Genomic DNA, 18,139 nt, shown 5'->3' on the forward strand with positions numbered 1-18,139 from the left:
TTGGAGATAAACTTTATACACCTGAAATACTTATACGCTCTTTTGTATATTTTTCAACATCAAGGGGATTATATAATTGCTTAAGTAATGACTATCAACTTCCATCTATTTCAACACTGACTCGAACTACTTCAAAAATTTCTAATATTAATGAAAACAAATTTGTTAACTCAATTTTTAAATCTCTTCCGGATAAGCAGAAATTATGTATCATACTACATGATGAAATATATGTTAAAAAAAGTTTGCTTTACCATGGTGGAACTATTTTTGGTAGATCGGAGGATAACCCAGTAGAATTGTCCAAAACATTGTTAGGGATTATGGCTATTTGTTTAAATGGAGGTCCAAAGGTGGTAATTAAAATGATACCAATATCAAAATTACGATCTGATTTTTTGTTTGAACAGATTAATTTAACCAATCAAATAATTGATTCAGTCAATGCAAATGTAAAAGCTATTTTATGTCATTTGAAGCAGCTTTACAATGCAGAATCCAGAAGCTTTCTAAAGTTATCTGACCTGAATGAAATTTCTATTTCTCCTAAACCTGTTGAACGACAGTGTGTATTGGCGGTTTTATGAGTATTTTCTGAAAAAACTTACGCTGCTCTTTTGCAACATCCTGACATGATTCATAGTGATGTTAACGACACTGCTACATTTATCAATAAAGTTATTAGTTGGTGGAAAATTTTAAATGTCAAAGCCATTGGTGCTGATACAAGGCATAATGATCCTTTGCAGGCTGTTATCAATAATCCTGATGACAACCGTTTAAATTTAATACTACAATTTGGTGATATGGCACTTAAAATGGCAGGTCCCAAAGGTAAACACATTAAACAGCTTTCTAAAGATACTGCAACTTGTATACATCAAACTTGTTATGGACTAGTAGATTTATGTAGATATTTACTTAACACTACCCAAAACTATGTACTTCTTGGTCAATTTACATCAGATCACCTGGAAAAAGAATATAGTATTACTTCGTCAAAGTTCTGGTGGTACATATTTTCTTAGTGTTCAGCAAGTTATTGAAAAATTACGTATCAAACATGTATATTTACTTTTAAAATTAAATGTAGATATTGACAATTTTAATGTGAAGTCTGGTCATCAATGTGCGTTATGCCACTACAAATTGTCTGAAGACTGCTGCAAAATTCTTGATAACTTGCAAGATCTAGAATCTTCTATTGCTGATGATGTCAAAATGTCACTTATTCACATAGCTGGTTATGTTACACGAAATGATAAAGAACGAACTGATTATAAACTTTTAGATCAAACAACGTTCTATTATCAGAAATATGGTCAGTTTTCTAAATTTTTAGATTGTGGTGGATTAAAAATTCCAACTGATAATTCGTGCCAATGGACATTTTTTTGTTTTGTAATTTTTCAAATAATTAAAGATCATGTTTGCAGAAAATCTTTAAGAAGTATTTTTATGATTATATCAGACCATTATTTATTGGATATGGAAGAACATCATTGTGTAATATTGAGCAACATTTTTTTAAAAAATTTATGTACCACTGTCACTCCAAGGTCTGGCAAATAACCTGCTCTAAAAGTATTAAAAATCTCTTAGAAGTCTACTTAGTTGTCTATTTATAATATATATAGTATACTATTTTATAAAAGATTTGTAAAAGTTTCATATAGTATATAGTAGTTTGTTTGTTTTTTCAGATTTTGTTAACAATTTTAATCAAAATTTATCTAATATTCTTTGTTTGGTTTAATAACATTTCTACTCAATTTAAGTAAATATCAATTTTGTATTTCGATGTTAAAGCCAAAATTAAAGGTGTAATAATAATGTAAATGTGTGAAATTTTAAATTAGAAAAAATTTCTTTGTCTTTTATTTAAATTGTTTATTACTTAAAAATATTTTTTCTTTCTTTTTCTTTTTTCATGAAAAAAAATTATTAGGCTATACAGAGAATTAAAAATACTTTTTATTTTAAAGTTACGAAGTTATAATCTTTTTTGCCGTAAAAAAGTAGGCCTCCACAAAAAAATCCGGTTGCGCGATGAATAAGCCTGTAGTAGAGAACGCTATGGTTGCGCTGCAAAACTCCGAAGGCTTTGTTCGCCTTCGAAACTCCAGAAAAAAAATTTAAAAAGATTTTTCGTTTTTTTTGTTGACAGTAAATTTAATTGAATTTTTTTTATTTATGTAGAGTTACTTTGACTTAATACAGAAATTTTTTTTAATACAACTGATTTTTTTTTCTCTGAACCCTTTCATTTATAGCGTAAATTTTAAATGCAATTTTCTCTCTCAGATGCCTATCAGTGATTTTAAGTTTAACATTATTTTGATTCTCTAGGTAGATAGCATCATCCCTCAAGAGGGTTTCTCTGGGTCAGAAGGTTTGGGTGGGAAGCCTTTTTTTGGAACAGTGGCTGGTAATGTTTAATCAAGTGAGCTCCCCACTCTAATGTGGGACAGACGCTTTTAGAGCATTTCTATGAGTTATGATATTTTATAAAGAACCTAGGCTAATAAAAAACTTATCTTAATAATTATTAAAACGAGTTTTCGAATGATTTTAAACTTATTGGTAACTTAAGATGCTATGAACATACATTTTTAACTTATTTCGCACGTCGGATATAGCTTTTGCCTTTATTGCCAAATGGCGGATTCAATTTGAAAACAAAAAAAGCGGCTTCACTTTTCGTCTAATAAAATCCCGCAAGTTAGACATCTAGTATATATAATATAAAAGACCAACAAACATAAAAACTAAAGCTTTTGTAGCAATGGTATCCGGATCACAATCTGTAATATCTTTGCCATAATCAACAAATCCAATATATTGCTCCATGTTTTTATCAAATAAGATACTTGATTTTATTGCCATAGCATCTGTTAGCAAAGCACAATGCTTGTAATTGCTATCAGATTTTGATTTCTCTTGTATAAAAGAAAACACATCATAAAACAAATCAGGTTCACAATTTACAGAGGAAGTCCAGTTGGCTAATGAACTTGCAGCTGGAAGAGACAGTACTTGTCGAAGAAAATTATAAGCACGTGGAGAGTAGAAATGTAAAGTCGATGCAAATTTTTTTATTTTATCCGAGTATCGATGACCTTTAGGTTTAATGTTTTGATTATCAAATTGATTTTTAAAAAGATCAAGTGATAAACCTGAAAAATTTTCTTTAAGAGTAGTTGATACATCAGCTGTAAGCAAATTTTTATTTTCAGCATTTGTTAATAAATTTTCCAAGAACTTTATTTTTTGATCCCTTCTTCTTATTTTCTGTTGCAAAACCTTTATTTTATTTATTAAACTTTCTTTTGTTGGTGATACTGGTGTAGAAGTAGCATTTTTATTAACACAAACTGAAGAAATAAAAGACGTAGACTGTTGTTGAGATGGAATAAGAGGAGTAGGACCATCAAAAACTGAAAAATCTACTTCATCATCAGTTTTAAGTTTTTTAACAAGTAACTCATGGTCGACAACATCAGGAGTAGAAGAAGAATTATTTACAACAGGAGATGGGCGAGTAGGACCATCAAAAACTGAAAAATCTACTTCATCATCAGTTTTAAGTTTTTTAGCAAGTAACTCATGGTCGACAACATCAGGAATGGAAGAAGAATTATTTACAACAGGAGATGGGCGATAAGTTGGATGTTTTCTCTCAAAGTTCTTTCCAGTTGAAAAAACGAAAATTGAAAGAACAGCATTAATCTTTAGGTGAGATTTAGGAGGATTTGCACAGAAATTATACTCGGAGGGTAAAAAATGATTGCTGCAAAGAACCGAGTGCTTTGATGGAGTAAACTTCTCACGTTTTAATGCGATTGTCCACTTTTTGCATAACTCTTGGTTATGAACTGGAAATCTGTGAAAAGATATGTCACTTCCTTTAATGTATCTATTAAAACAACTATACGCAGAACAGGAATTCACCATTTTAATGTTAATTTTTAAGATTTCATATACTGTCAACCGGGGCTACTTTACTCCGTTTTTTATGGTTATTTCACTGAAGTTAAATTTAAGCTTAATAAAAAGTTTGCTTTATTAAATAAATTGATTTTTCAAGTTCTAAAATGTTGTTATAACTACTTTATAAAGAAAAGAAAAAAAAATTTAAGATTTAATATGCACTGAGTGAGGTTTTGAAATTGATGCAAAGTATCCCCAATAAGAGGGTTACTTTGCACCCATTTAAAAAAATATGTTTTTTAAGTTAACAAAAAATATATATATTGCGGAAAAAGTTGATTTAAGTATAAAGTTAAGTTCAAGAATTTTATAAAACACTACTTTAAATAGTTAAAATATTTTATGTGTTTAAAAATATGGTCTTTAAACTCTAAAAAAAAAAAAAAAAAAAAAAAAAAGCCCTGAAAGTTAATTTAATTTTGAGGTTATATTCAGTAATTTCACAAAACAATTTATTCAATAAGTGTAATGTTTTCTTTTAAATAAACAAACATCAAAAATAAAACAAAAAAAAATCCAAAAATAGGCCATCTTATAAATAAAATAACTGAGTTAAAATAATGTTTTCACATTATTCCACACTATTAAACAATTCTGGCACTGAGAAGATCCCTCTTTTGCTCAAAATTTTAGGAGGGCTTATTCCTCCAATTATTGTATCCCACATATAAAAAAAATCTTTTTTTTTTCAGAGGCCATTTCCAATTATATGAAGATTTTACTTACTGTTGCTCCTTTCTCGTCAAAACATTTTATGATTCCAGGAAAATATTCATTTTTACAATTTATTACAATTACAAATGCATCAATCTGCTTGTTAATTGGTTTCACTAAGTCATAAAATAAATGGTTATCAAGAAGCTGGATAGCTAATGATTCTGTTTTACTGGAACCATCTAGTTCCATATCAAGTAACTCTAAATGAGAAAGCCTTTTTCCTGCTGGTATGTTAACTAATTTCTTTTTTGCTAACTTTGGTTTTGTCACAATTGAAGTTCTTGTCAATTTGAGAGCATCCAAAAATGACAATCTGATGGCTGACACCTCAATTTTTTTATTAGAAATTCTATCAAGCAGTGGTTGCACACCACAAGGGTAAATTCCACACTTTTGAAAACCACTTTAAAGATTTTTATAATATTTGGTTCTAGAAAATCAAGGACTTGTTTTAGTAGTGACAGAAAGTACTGCTTAGGTAAGACACCAAAGCATAAACCTTCTGGAGTTCCTTTCCACTCTAACAAAACTTTTCTCCATGCCATTTTCATTGGCCTAAAAAAAGCAACATCTAAGGGTTGTGTAAGATGTGTACTGTTAGGAGGCAAAAAAATTGAGGTATTACGATCAAAAACTATAATCTAGATCTTTAATAAACTAATCTGTCTAAAATAAATAACCTTTTAAAGTTACACTTTCCTCGGAGCTTTCGTCAGAGCTTTCCTCAGAACTGTTCAAATTGAAATTATTATCACAATTATTTAAAAGTAGATCCATGCTAATATTTACTTTAATTGGTAAGCGAAAGATACTATGACCCACGATGAGGAAATTAAAATATGTTTTAATTATGCGAACTTTGTTGTTACGTCATGCTAATATTAATTAGCGTTGCGTGTAAACTAATTTTATGTTGTTGTTTTCGTTTATTTCGCACGTGCTTCAAAAGTTTAAAAAAATGCATGAAAGTAAAAGTAAGTTTGTAAGTTTTTTTGTTAAAATAGTTGTAAGATTGGAAAGTAATATTAAAAAATGTTAAAGCGAGACGTCATTGACATTGACTGAGGGAAGAAAGTAAATAAAAATTAAATAAAAATTAATTAACTTTTTTGTTATTCACATTGCTAATCTGTTCTTAAAATATTAATCCTGCTGCTACTTGCCTTTTTATTTAAAAAATATAAAAAGGAAGTTTAACTTGCTATTGTATATCTTTATACTTAGTTTATTGCTAAATATTTGCTTAATTATATTTTTGAATTCATTTATTATTAGTATTTTCATGGTACGATATAATGGTATTACACATAGTACTACTTATTGTACAATGTAATAGGACCTTTTTTTCTGCAAATATTGTTATTTGGAAAAATGATTTTTTTGTTACAAATATCCATGCAGCTGTGCGCTGACTGTTTTTTTTTTTTTTTTTTTTTTTTGCTCCTCAAAATAGGTCCTCAAAATATAAGCCGAAACTCTTTTTACCTGTGTCCCTAAATAACTTCTAGATATATCACTGATCACCAACATTATACAAATGCAAAAGAAAGGAATGAATAAAAATAAACCCCCAAAAAACATATCATTTTTTATTTTATTCACTCCCAGTAGTTGGCTTTATATTTTTGAAAGCTTACTTTTATATCAGCATTATCTTCTTGCATAGAATCAGACAGCGGCAAAAGAAGCAGACTGGAATCCTAATAAAAACAGTCTGGACTGTAAATAAACTACTTTGCAATATTGTATTTACAAAAAAATTAATACATGCAAATTATCAGTTAAAAAGGCTAAAATGAAAATAAAAATTCAGGTGCTAAAGAGAACCTTACTTTGACAGATTAACAACTAAAAATTGACATATTATTCTGCTTTATTACATACCATTATTGATAACTTCCTCTTAACTTTCTTAGGGCTTGGGTTAAGAGCAATTCTTGATCTTTCCCCCTGTAAAAAGTTTGGCTATCAAAGAGATTTGTTTAACTATTTATACTATACTTAAACCTGGTTAAATGCTAAAACATCCAGACAAACATTTCTTCAAAGTTGAGCTATGTTCGTACTCATTAAACTCATGGTTATCAGAGTATTCATTGTCAGGATACAAATACTCAAATGGTCAGAATATTCCTCAAATGTCTTTTCATTCTCATAAGATGAAATATTATCTCCTCCTAAGATTCCAACATTGTGTTAACTGTCTAAAGATACAAATGAGGATTCCAGTAATTTCTTATATTCCTTTTGAATATATCTACGACTTCGTTGTTGGTATGAACTTTTTGTAAAGGGAATAATTGTATCTAGATAAAAATGTTCTTACTTCAAGACAAAAAAAAGGCAAATAACTCACACCAGTCAAACTTCTAAAAACTCCTTCCTTTCACTGTTGTTTTTAACTATGTTTTTCAAATGAAACGTTATGTGCACAGCCAACCACAAAGCAGTTTTTGGCGTTATTAAAAACACCATATATTACTATAAAAATACACATTTATATTAAAACAACATTTTCGTCTACAAATAAAAATATCAACTCAAGAATAACGTTCTTATCTTTCAGATCATGAAGTGATTTTAGTAAAATGTTATGCTCTGAAACCATGAAAATATTTCGTCGTTATATTAGCAAGTCATTTATAATAGCATGTAATTTTATTATTTAAAACTCATTCAAAATTATTATTATTATGATTTATGCTGTTCATTGGTTAGTATAAACTTAGCTACGTGTAAATTTTTATTCCTTTCTGGAAACAAGTTTCCGCCATGCACGTTTCTTTAATGGCGGTCATTTGTAATAATCGTTCTGTAAAATCGATTGTTATAGTTAAAATTTCTTCTTTCTGCTTAATTGATCAATAGAAGTCAATTTAAATCAATGATATACTATTAGGCACCGCCGATTCGGTTCGTAAAATCCGCAAAAAGCCAATCCGACTTATTTTGCGGATTAAAATAGTCAGTTCGTAAAAATTTTTCGGATTAATAATCCGAAAACTAATTTACGAACCACTAGCGAATTTTTTTTTTTGCGGATTCACTTCGCTGTTCGGATTATCAATCCGAAAAATTTTTACGAACCACTAGCGGATTTTTTTTTTTTGCGGATTCTCTTTGCTGTTCGGATTATTAATCCGAAAAATTTTTACAAATCAATTTAACTTTAATTCGTTTAGCGAATTATACGAATCGCGTTCCGTTCGCGTCACCATTAAATGGTGTGGTCCAAAAAAAAATTATGTGCGCGTCCTATAAATAGTGGATTTCTTTTTTATTTTCAATCAGTTGTATTTGGAAATCTTAACCTACAACAATTCGTTCAACAGATCAAGTCTACTATTCTTCACCTACATTTATTACGGTAAGCCATTATTATATTAATTTGATTTAAAAGTTAAGAATATTTCGAACTGAACTTTTGCGGTTTTTTTTTTTTTTTTTTTGTGGATCGAGTTCCTTTGCGAATTATTTCGCTTTGCGGATTGCTTCAATTAGTGGATTGGTCCGATAAAATTTATATTGTAATATTTCTTCTACTTAAATATTAACAGAAATAAAAATAGAAATAGAGATAAAAACTAGTTTGAAAAATTGTTACGCTCATTTCAATAATTAAGACAAATAATTAGTTCTTTTATTGAAAACTTTATGCATGCCTCTAAAATATCATTTATTGTTAAGACGAATATTAAGGAAAATTTTCAAATAACTTAATAAATAATTAGTTCTTTTTCGGAAACTGTTTGTATGCATAAAAAACTATCACGTTTTATTAAGGCAAATATTAAGGAAATATTGAGGCAAATATTTCAATAAAAAGTCAGTAAATCGAAAATGTGATTTGATCCGTGTTTTCGAATTTTTAATCCGAAAAGTAATCCTTATTAACAATCTGATCCGTTTTTGTGGGTTTTAAATTCAATAAATAATCCGAAATATTCGTCCGATCCGATATGGCAAACTCAATCCGATTCGTTCCTTTTTTTTTTTTTTTTTTCACTTTTTTTTCTTTTCAGATGCCTAAGCTGTCTAATATTTGGGAATTCTTCAACAATGTGGAGGAAAACAAGGCAAAATGCAAGGCCTGTGGCAAAATATACTTAATCAATAAAAGCACCACAAGTCCTTTAAGGAACCATTTGAAAAGAGTCCACTTGAATTTATATAAACAATTAGAAAGGAAAGACAAGCAAAAATCAACAATACCAGACATTTTTGATGAGCTTGCCTCTGAAGACTCAGATTTTGAACAAACACAAGAAAGAGGAAAAAAGAGGAGATGTCCACAAACACAAAAAGATACACCAGTATCGCCACAGCCTGGACCAAGTGGAACTTGTGGCACTTCCAACACACAGACACTGCAAGGCAGAAAACAGGCTACCAAACCTGAATGGGAAGTTACTGACATCAATCAAATAAGAACTGTTGTTGACATTACTAAATGGGTGATTGAGGACACTCAACCATTTTCTATTGTAGAAACTGACGCATTCACCCGGATGATGAGAACTGCAACCAACGGTCAATTCAGAGCCATTACAGCAAAGAATATATCTACAAAATACATTCCTCTCCTTTTTAAATTCATCAAGAAACAAGTAAAAAACATTTTCAATTCAGACAAGTCAAATCTTGATGGAGTGGCCTTTACATCCGACGTGTGGACCACTGATCACACCAATTTGTCTTTCATGAGCCTTACACTCCACTATATAGATTCAAAGTTCCAATTAAAGCGCTTCTTGGTAGAAATGTCCTACTTCCCCGAACAACATACTGCCGACAATATTGCCAAGAAGCTCAATGAATCTATCAACAAACTGGAACTTGATTTTGGAGTCAAAACCTGGATAACAGTCGACGGTGCAGCTAATGTCCAAGCAGGTGTTAGGAAATCAATTGGGGTTCAAAGTGCAATTTGGTGTGTCGACCACCGTCTAAATCTAGTTGTCAGTGGTGCTGTCGATGATAAAAGATGTCCAAAATGGTCAATTCTCAACCACAAAATAACAAAATTAGTAGGTCACTTCAACCAGTCCTCTCAAAAAGCTATGACTTTAGTTAATGCTGCCAAAGCCTTAAAAAACTCCAGAACGAAGTTAGTACAGAGATGCCCCACAAGATGGAACTCTGACCTCCATCAAATGGAGTCTGTGGTGGATCTTCTTCCGGCGATGCATTCTTTAAATAATCCGAACCCTACTGTTTCTGGAGGTTGTAAGTTCATAGATCTTTTACCAACAGATGATGAAGTGGAATCTATTCAATCTGTCATCCGGCTTCTGAGAGGCTTCTCAGAATTCTCTGAGAAATGCAGCAGTGAAAAGAATGTTAGCATCTGTTCCGTTATTAATTGCCTATACAACATCAGAGGAAGATTAGCAAGGGAGATAATCAAGCCAAAAACCGAGGTGTCATCAGAGCTTGCTCACTACTTCAATGAAGATCTAAACAAAAGATTCGAAGGGGAGTTGATGAATATTGAATTTTCTATAGCTCATTTTTTAGAACCTAACAGCAACGGCATGTGCTTTGTGGATGAGGGGGAAAAATTTGAAGTAGTCAAAACTGCAGTAAAAAAAGCTATGGAAGAACTGTCAAAAAAAGAAATTTTGGCTAGCCAAAGCACTCCTTCCCCTTCAATGTTGGATGATGAAGATGATGACGACTTTGATTTCACTGAACAACTGAGGAAGAAAGTGTTTGGTGCAGGTTACATTAATCCTGGAGGTGAAACAAGCACCAAGAAAGCCATTTCTGCTGAAATTGAGGGTTTTTTTTAATTCAAAACCGGTTCCAGCTAATACAAATGTACTGGAATTCTGGAAACAAAACCAGTAAATATACCCAATACCATTGGGTATATTTACCCAATAATGTCAAGGCTGGCCAGAAAAAACCTCTGTATACCTGCTGCATCATCAACATCTGAAAGAGTTTTCTCAACAGCAGGGAATATATACAGCTCTAGAAGAACCAATCTTTCAATCTCAAAGGTTGAGATGTTGGTATATATGAAAGAAAACACTAAGCAACTCAGTAAAATTCAAGACATTGTGTGGCCAGGAAATGAATTTGGAAAATGATTAACTTTCAGTGTGATTTTGACTTTTTTTTATTTCTTAACAAGGAAATCATTTCGTTTCATTGTAAATTTGAATATTATAAATAAATAAAAATGAATCTTAAATCGAAAGCATTTTTTATTCTGAATCCGTATAAATCCGTAAAAATAATATCGGTTCGGATTCCAATTCGAAAAAAATTTTTCGAATTACAATCCGATCCGAAAGTATCGAATCGGATTGCAATCCGAAAAAATAATCCGAAAAAATTTTAACGAACTATTTTCCGATAAATTATTTTCGGATCAAATCAATCCGTAAGTAATTTGAACCGTTTAGCATAGATAATTCGGTGCACAATCCGCAAACCGATAAACAGTAACGAATCGGCGGTCTCTACTCAGAATCAGGTCAAGTTTTTCGTTTGCCGTAATTTGCGTATCAACACAAAATTTAATGCAATTGAATAAAAATGGCCGTCCGTTTATGCTTATTACACTTACAATAACCAAAGTTGTAAACAAGAACAAGTAATAATTTTTTTATTTACCTTAATCAATCTTACAATAATAAATAAAAATTTTATAAATTTAAAAAAATATATTTATAAATATTTAACTTATTTTTCATAGTTTACAAAGTGTTTTAGATAGGATAGTTTACAAAGTGTCTTATTTTGATAGCATTCCGCTAGCTTTGACTTTTTTTAAAAGTAATTTGACTAATTTTTTGAACGTAGCCGTTCAAGCACCCATGTAAGTTCATAATTAAGTTTTTATTGAATTTTTTAATAAATTTGATTAAAATAAAAAGATATTATTTTGCTGACTAGTATCACCAAAATGTTATGTTTTGCAAAATTTTATACAAATATTTAGATTATTTTTATAATTATATAACTATATTATTTGTGTAAACATTTCAAAGTAGTGTAAAATAGACTTTTCTTTGTTTATATAAATTAGGAAAACGAGGTAGATACCTATCACCAGTAAATATAAACTTAATGTTGGATGAAGTAGTACCAACTGGCTTTTATAAAATCTTATTTTTATCAAAGTTAATTTAAGTAAATATTTTATACCGTCAGTAGTAATATTTGGTTTTTTCAAGTAACTTTGAGACGCATTTTAAACAATATTCTTTAAGTTACATGTTTTTGGTATATTTTGATCTGTTATGTTACTTTAATATTATAGTGTAAACTGTTTTGTTAGTCAAAATACAATAGACTAAAATTTCACTTCTAAATTGATTTCTTTACTTACCCCATATGTACTTTTGTTATTTTTTTAAAGTTGAAATTAACTTATTTTTGTTAAATCATATAAGTCTATACCTATAAACCTATAAGTCAAAGATAAGAAGGCCATTAGAACTCTTCACCACCCTGAGGTGGAGAAGGGTTGAGGATTAAAAAGTTTAATAATTTATTGTTTTTAACAAAGTATATTCAATTTATATTTAACAAAGTGAAGCATTAAAATTACAATACTTGCATGTGATTTGAACTTCTTTTTTTTTATAGAAAATAGTGTAATTTATTAGTATTTTATTATATTTTAGTATTTTATTTATTAGCTTAAAGACTTCTTTAGACAATGTTATGTATATCATTTTTAGCTTAAAATAAAACAGAAATTAATCATCAACCTACATCAGTGTACATCTCAAAAGAAGATAATAAAATACTACTTGTTTTATCTTCATCTTCAATTAGCTTCGTAAAGTCTAAATGTGATGTGAGAAAGAATTTTGGTGAAATGGACAGTATATGTGCTGGAATTAAAATACTTAGTGATCAATGCTACAATATTCATATATAGCACATGAATTAAGTAATTGAAAATTTTTAAAACGTTGAAGGTTAAATTAAAAATAAATTGTACCATTATAATTCGTTGAAGTTAATTAACATAAGGAAAAAAAATGATTTTTCGTTATCTCAAAGGTAAAATGAAAGTTTAGTTTAAATTAAAATTTTTGGCAAATACTACAAGTGCCAAAATACTATAAAGCGTATAGCTTACAAGTATGCTAGAAGTTATAGAAAGCATATTTAAACTGTTTGGATTAAATGAGTTCGATCAACTTCTACTCGGTTATGCGGTAAATTGATGATTATGAAAAGGGCTTTAATATATGCAATTGTGTGATTTGTCTGTGACTTTATTTAAAGATTGTAAGAAGAAGGATAGCGAACTATTCAATTTGGTTAAGTTATTTTTTATATACAACAATTTTTTTCTTTTTTATTTGTTGCAATTTGACAGTTTTAACTTAATACATTGGTTTATTTTCAAAAATTTGAAATTTTTAATAGTATAAATAAATTTTAATAATTTGTCCGGTGGAGGTTGAGATTGTTGTCAACTTAATTATTATCGAGTCTTTAAAAATATTTTGCTGACCAAGACAATTCCGTGAAACGATCTGGTCTCTAAATTATCACATAAGTTGAATTTAAATAATAGAAGTTTTTGAAGAAGTTACTTATGCCTGGAAATTAATTATAAATGTATTTTTCAGTTTTAATGCCAAATAGTTTGTGCAGAATATTTTACATGAAAAAATATAGACCTAGACTATTTTTATTTTATCTCTCTAAAATCACGATCGCTTGTCCAGATTAGATTATGGGTTTTTTTTAAAGAAATGAACCTCATAGTTTAATAATAGTCTGATCTATATATTTTCAAACTGAAAATATGTAGAACAGATTATATTATTAAACGGGTTTTTCTCCTTCGCTAATAGAACCCGTTTTTATCGGTGAAGGAGAGTGTCTATTCAGTAGACTTGCTATAATCAAGATATCGCTAAAGTCTGCAATGCAAGTACTTGCAAAGTACTCAGTTAATTAGGGTTCTAGTTCCTAATTTTATGCGAGTTCGTATGTTGTTTTAAACAAAGCTCAAAAGACTTAACTTAATTTAGAAATAAGCTGTCCAAATTAGGCACTAGCGTCAATGATTTAACACTGCAGAAAAGACTTTGCATACTTTGTAAATGTAGCTTAATCCAAGAAACAGTCCAAACCATAATAAAATGTCAGAAGATTTTTAGCATGAATTCTTTTAACTGGCATCGACGACCTGCAAGATGTGAAAGTGGAAAAGATTGCATTACATTTTTTTTCAAGCACAAAAGAACATGACTTCTAAATTGTTTTTGATTGAACCAAATATTTTCAACAGGGTTTTTATTGTTTGATAAAATAAATTCAATGAAAGCCAGTGAAAACAAACCGCAATCTACACACCCTTCTTGCTGCTGCACTGGTAAAACATTTACTTTGATCATGGGTTTATTGTAATTTAATAGATGACATATTTGCTTTTGTGTAGCTAAGGATAGATGACCCTGAAAGTTACTGTCTAGTACATTTATTTCTCCATATTCACAACCATATGTGCTAAGAGCTAGCCAATGGTTGTTCCCATTATGAATAACTTGAACAAATGGTTGTGAACCTAGAACGTTAAAAAATAATTTTTGTCCTAATATTGGATCTTGAAGTCCATTTGATGTTAAATGACTTTTTTTAATCAAGTTTTGGAAACAATGTATTACACTATCAGATAACATTCAGTTATTTAAAAGATCTTCTAAATCATTACTTAAAAGTAGTAGAAAATTTGAAATTGCATTTTCGGTGTTACTTTCAGAAGCTACATTTCCAATGGTTTTGTTGGTTGTAAATGTAATATCCCCTGTTATTTGATCATCTGTAATGATACACTCTTGTATTGGTGCTTCAGATGCAATCTAATCAATTTTAATGTTAGATGCTAAGTTAAACAATTCATTTTTCTTACCTACTCGATGTGCGGATACTTTTTTTTTAATAATAGGCAGATCGACTGTTTTTGTATGATTTTTGGCTACATAATCATGTGAATGCGTTGTTCTAACTGGTAAGCCTTTTTCCTTATTCCTTGCTTGATATAGATTTCCTAAAACATTTGAAAGCATTCCATGAAGATAATTAATTTCTTCTCATGTTTCATCAAAATCAAATGTTAAATTTTTAATAGTGCTAAGCATTTCACGCACTTCAGAGGATTTAGATGATTTTTTTTCTTTTAATTATACCCAGTTGATTTGATGGTAATTTAGTATAAACATTATTAACGTAATCATGACTATTCTTATTATCATGCTTGGATTTACATATATTTGAATCATTTAAAACCATATCATTATTAATTATATGTAAATTTAAAAACGGAGATTGCCTGTATAACAATAATAAAGAATCCCGTGACCTTTTTAAAATTAATTATTGATTTTTTATTAACTCATTAACTTTGTTTTAGGTACCCAAAAAATTTCTTATAGTCTTAACACAGAGCACAACAGAAGAGCATTTAAAAGGAAGTTCACATTTCCTTTTTAATCAATGGCACAAGACTTGTCCAGAGGTAGCTTTGAACCACAAATTTTTCGCTTGTGAGTCAGCAGCACACTGATATAATTAACTTGTTTGTTCATGTTTAGCTTTTTCCACTTAATTTACATACTTTCCTTAATTTTAAGGTCCCTTTTGATAACAGCAAGACAAAATAACTAAGCTAAAAATATTTTCCTTTTAAATTTTGTTCTTGTCCACATTAATGATCTTTGACAACCTTACATTTAAAGAGCTCTTTTTGATGATGGCAGAGCTTTATACTACTGTCTTCTTTTTTTGATTGCTTAGAACAGGCAGCCGATCTTGAATCTGATCTCACTTCTGCAACAGATTGGGGCTTGTAGTTGCTTGTAAACTTTAACTCCAAAAAAACTCAGCTATTTACTGCAAACAACTATCGCAGTACTGTTGTGACTCTTATATTAATGATTGGCAACCCTCTCACTGAGTCTTCTCCTTTACGCCTCCTTGGATTATCGTTTGCTACTGATCTTTCATGGAAACCATATATACAATCCATTGCTAAATTAGCATTTGCTAAGCTTGCTTCTTTTTATCGTGCTTAGTATTTTCTTACTCCTGATTTCATTCTCTACCTCTACAAACCACTTATTTCTAATGATGCTTTTCTCTTCTAGACAAGTTCCAAAAACGCATTGTAAACATAGTTAAATCTGTTCAATCTGTTAAGCTTGAGCCTCTTTCCCATTGTCGTAAAGTTGCATCTCTTTATGCTCAAAAGAACTATCATCTCTATTTCTGTCAACTAACTCAATCTCGCTTGACTCGTCACTCATTAAAGTCTCTTTCGTTTAATGTATCTGTCACTGCATGCTATTAAAACGTTTTTCGTTTAGTTTTTTCCCCCACACTTTGTTTCCCCCAAGTCTTTGGAATTCTCTCCCATTTTCATGTTTTCCTGACTCATAAAACCTTCAACTTTTCAAGTCTTCTGTCAACTGCTTTCCTTGCTCTATAACTCTATTCTTTTTTTCTTGTAACTCCTAACTTAATAGTGGTTGCTTGCAACCTTGTTGGAAGTGAATCAAAATAAAAATAAAAAGTTACTTTTCCTATGTTTTAAATCCCACCAATAAGAAAACACTCTTTTTACAATTTCAAAAAAAGAGGGAAAAGTGACAAACCCTTATGCTATGGTCTAAACATGTATTTTAATAAATAAATGGTTTTAACAAACTTTTAAAAGTTTTTATCTTTCTTATTATAATTTTTTTGTTGTTATAATTTTTTGATTGGAATCTTTTTTATTACAATTTTTACATATTTTATGCTATTGAGCTATAGAATCATTTACAGAGAAATTTATTTAAAAATTTAAAAACATTTACTAAAGATAATAATAAACATATAATATGAAAGTATATACTAACTGTTCAAATTTATCAGCAAAAAACTCTTCAATTAATAAGGTTAACATTCCTATAATAGATGAGTTTTTGTGGCGCTGAAGATAGGTGTACTTAAAAGTTTCATTTTGTCTTTCAAGACCATTGTTGGTATTTAGATTGACTAGTAGACGATCCTGGAGATAGGCCCATATCCATCTCTTAATTAGATGCAAAAAAAAGTTTGACATTTATAAAACAATTAACAAGTTTAAATATTAAATTCAGCATAAAGCTATGCTATGTTCTAAACTTTATGTTATAGTCTGTGACTATAATGAGGAAAGTCATTGTGACAGGAATTTATGATCAAGCATGTAAAGATTTGAGCATCTTATATATATTTAAAAAAAAAACAGTTAATCATTTAAAGCGTTAGAAGAAAAGTTAAATACAACTGAGAAAAGATGTAAACGCGAAGACTCGTAAATGATAAAGCGATAATAAGAAAAGTTAAAAACAACGATCAGAAAAGACACATACAAGATGACTCGTCCACTCTTCACATCAATAAATGATAAAGCAAAAAGAATTAAGTTAAAAACAACAACCGAGAAAAGACGTAAACATGAAGACTCATCAACCTGCCATATAAATAAATGAAAAGATATCGCAACTGGAAAACAAGCAAAAACTATAAAAGCTCAAAAAAAAGAAAGAATCTAGGAAGTAGGAGTTTTTGTTAGAAGAAGAGATTTAAAGAGGATTTTAAGAGAAAAGAATTTTTAAGAGATTTAAAGAGGATTTTTAAAAAGAAAAAGATTTTTGTGATAAGAAGAGTATTTTGATGAATAAGCAGTTTAATAAGCAGTTGAATAAAAGAATTTCAAGTAAGATCTTGTTTTTAAGCAATAAACATTCACTCTGGCCGATGACAACAGTAGGCGGATCACCTGATATAAATCGGCGGATCACGTTTTTTTTTTGTAGAACAATCATTTAACTTTACAGAATTTCATTTAAACAATAAAAATATTAGGCGAATCACTTAATATAAATTGGCGGATCACTTTGTTTTTTGGTAGAACTATCATTAAAACTTATAGTTAGACTTAAGCAATCAAAATATTAGGCGTAACACTTCATAAAATTTGGCGGATCTCTTGATATAATTTGGCGGATCACCTTGTCTTTTTGTAAAACAATCGTTAAAATTAAAGGAGTTTGATTCAAATAATCAAAATATTAGGCGGATCACTTGATATAAGTTGACGGATCACCTTGTTTTTTTGTAAAACAATCGTTAAAATTGAAGGAGTTCAATTCAAACAATCATAATATTAGGCTGATCACTTGATATAATTTGGCGGATCACCTTGTCTTTTTGTAAAACAATCATTAAAATTGAAGGAGTTCAATTCAAACAATCATATTATTAGGCTGATCACTTGATATAAGTTGGCGGATCACCTTGTTTTTTTTGTAAAACAATCATTAAAATTAAAGGAGTTTGATTCAAATAAAAATGAACTGTAGTGAATAATACAGTATATATATTTAATATTATTTTTATATTAAATATATATACTGTATTATTC

General features: G+C 29.6%; 1 protein-coding gene and 4 pseudogenes across 2 annotated transcripts in view; 2 read left to right on the forward strand and 3 right to left on the reverse strand.

Moving 5' to 3' along the window:
- The first annotated feature begins 466 nt into the window (after positions 1-466).
- On the forward strand, positions 467-1,602 carry LOC149883968 (uncharacterized; annotated as a pseudogene).
- A 1,128-nt stretch (positions 1,603-2,730) lies between these two features.
- On the reverse strand, positions 2,731-3,954 carry LOC149883969 (uncharacterized). The gene has a single exon (XM_090098669.1). The coding sequence runs from the start codon at positions 3,952-3,954 to the stop codon at positions 2,731-2,733; it is 1,224 nt and encodes a 407-aa protein (XP_089954795.1).
- A 9,797-nt stretch (positions 3,955-13,751) lies between these two features.
- LOC149883970 (uncharacterized) lies at positions 13,752-14,828 on the reverse strand (annotated as a pseudogene).
- A 355-nt stretch (positions 14,829-15,183) lies between these two features.
- LOC149883971 (uncharacterized) lies at positions 15,184-16,203 on the forward strand (annotated as a pseudogene).
- A 327-nt stretch (positions 16,204-16,530) lies between these two features.
- LOC149883972 (uncharacterized) overlaps positions 16,531-18,139 on the reverse strand; it is a 312,658-nt pseudogene continuing 311,049 nt past the window's right edge. The window contains exons 12-13 of the transcript XR_016455924.1: positions 16,587-16,762; positions 16,531-16,543 (exon numbers count right to left, since the gene is read on the reverse strand). The product of XR_016455924.1 is annotated as an uncharacterized LOC149883972 (transcript). The remainder of the gene's footprint in view (positions 16,544-16,586; positions 16,763-18,139) is intronic.

This window comes from Hydra viridissima, unplaced genomic scaffold (genome assembly GCF_058129835.1).
Source record: "Hydra viridissima isolate aposymbiotic clone 2 unplaced genomic scaffold, HvirCarnegie_v1 scaffold_9, whole genome shotgun sequence".
Lineage (NCBI taxonomy): Eukaryota > Metazoa > Cnidaria > Hydrozoa > Anthoathecata > Hydridae > Hydra > Hydra viridissima.

Coding starts and splice junctions, on each gene's coding strand:
- LOC149883969 (XM_090098669.1), bottom strand. CDS start 3,954: ATGGTGAATTCCTGTTCTGCGTATAGTTGTTTTAATAGATACATTAAA.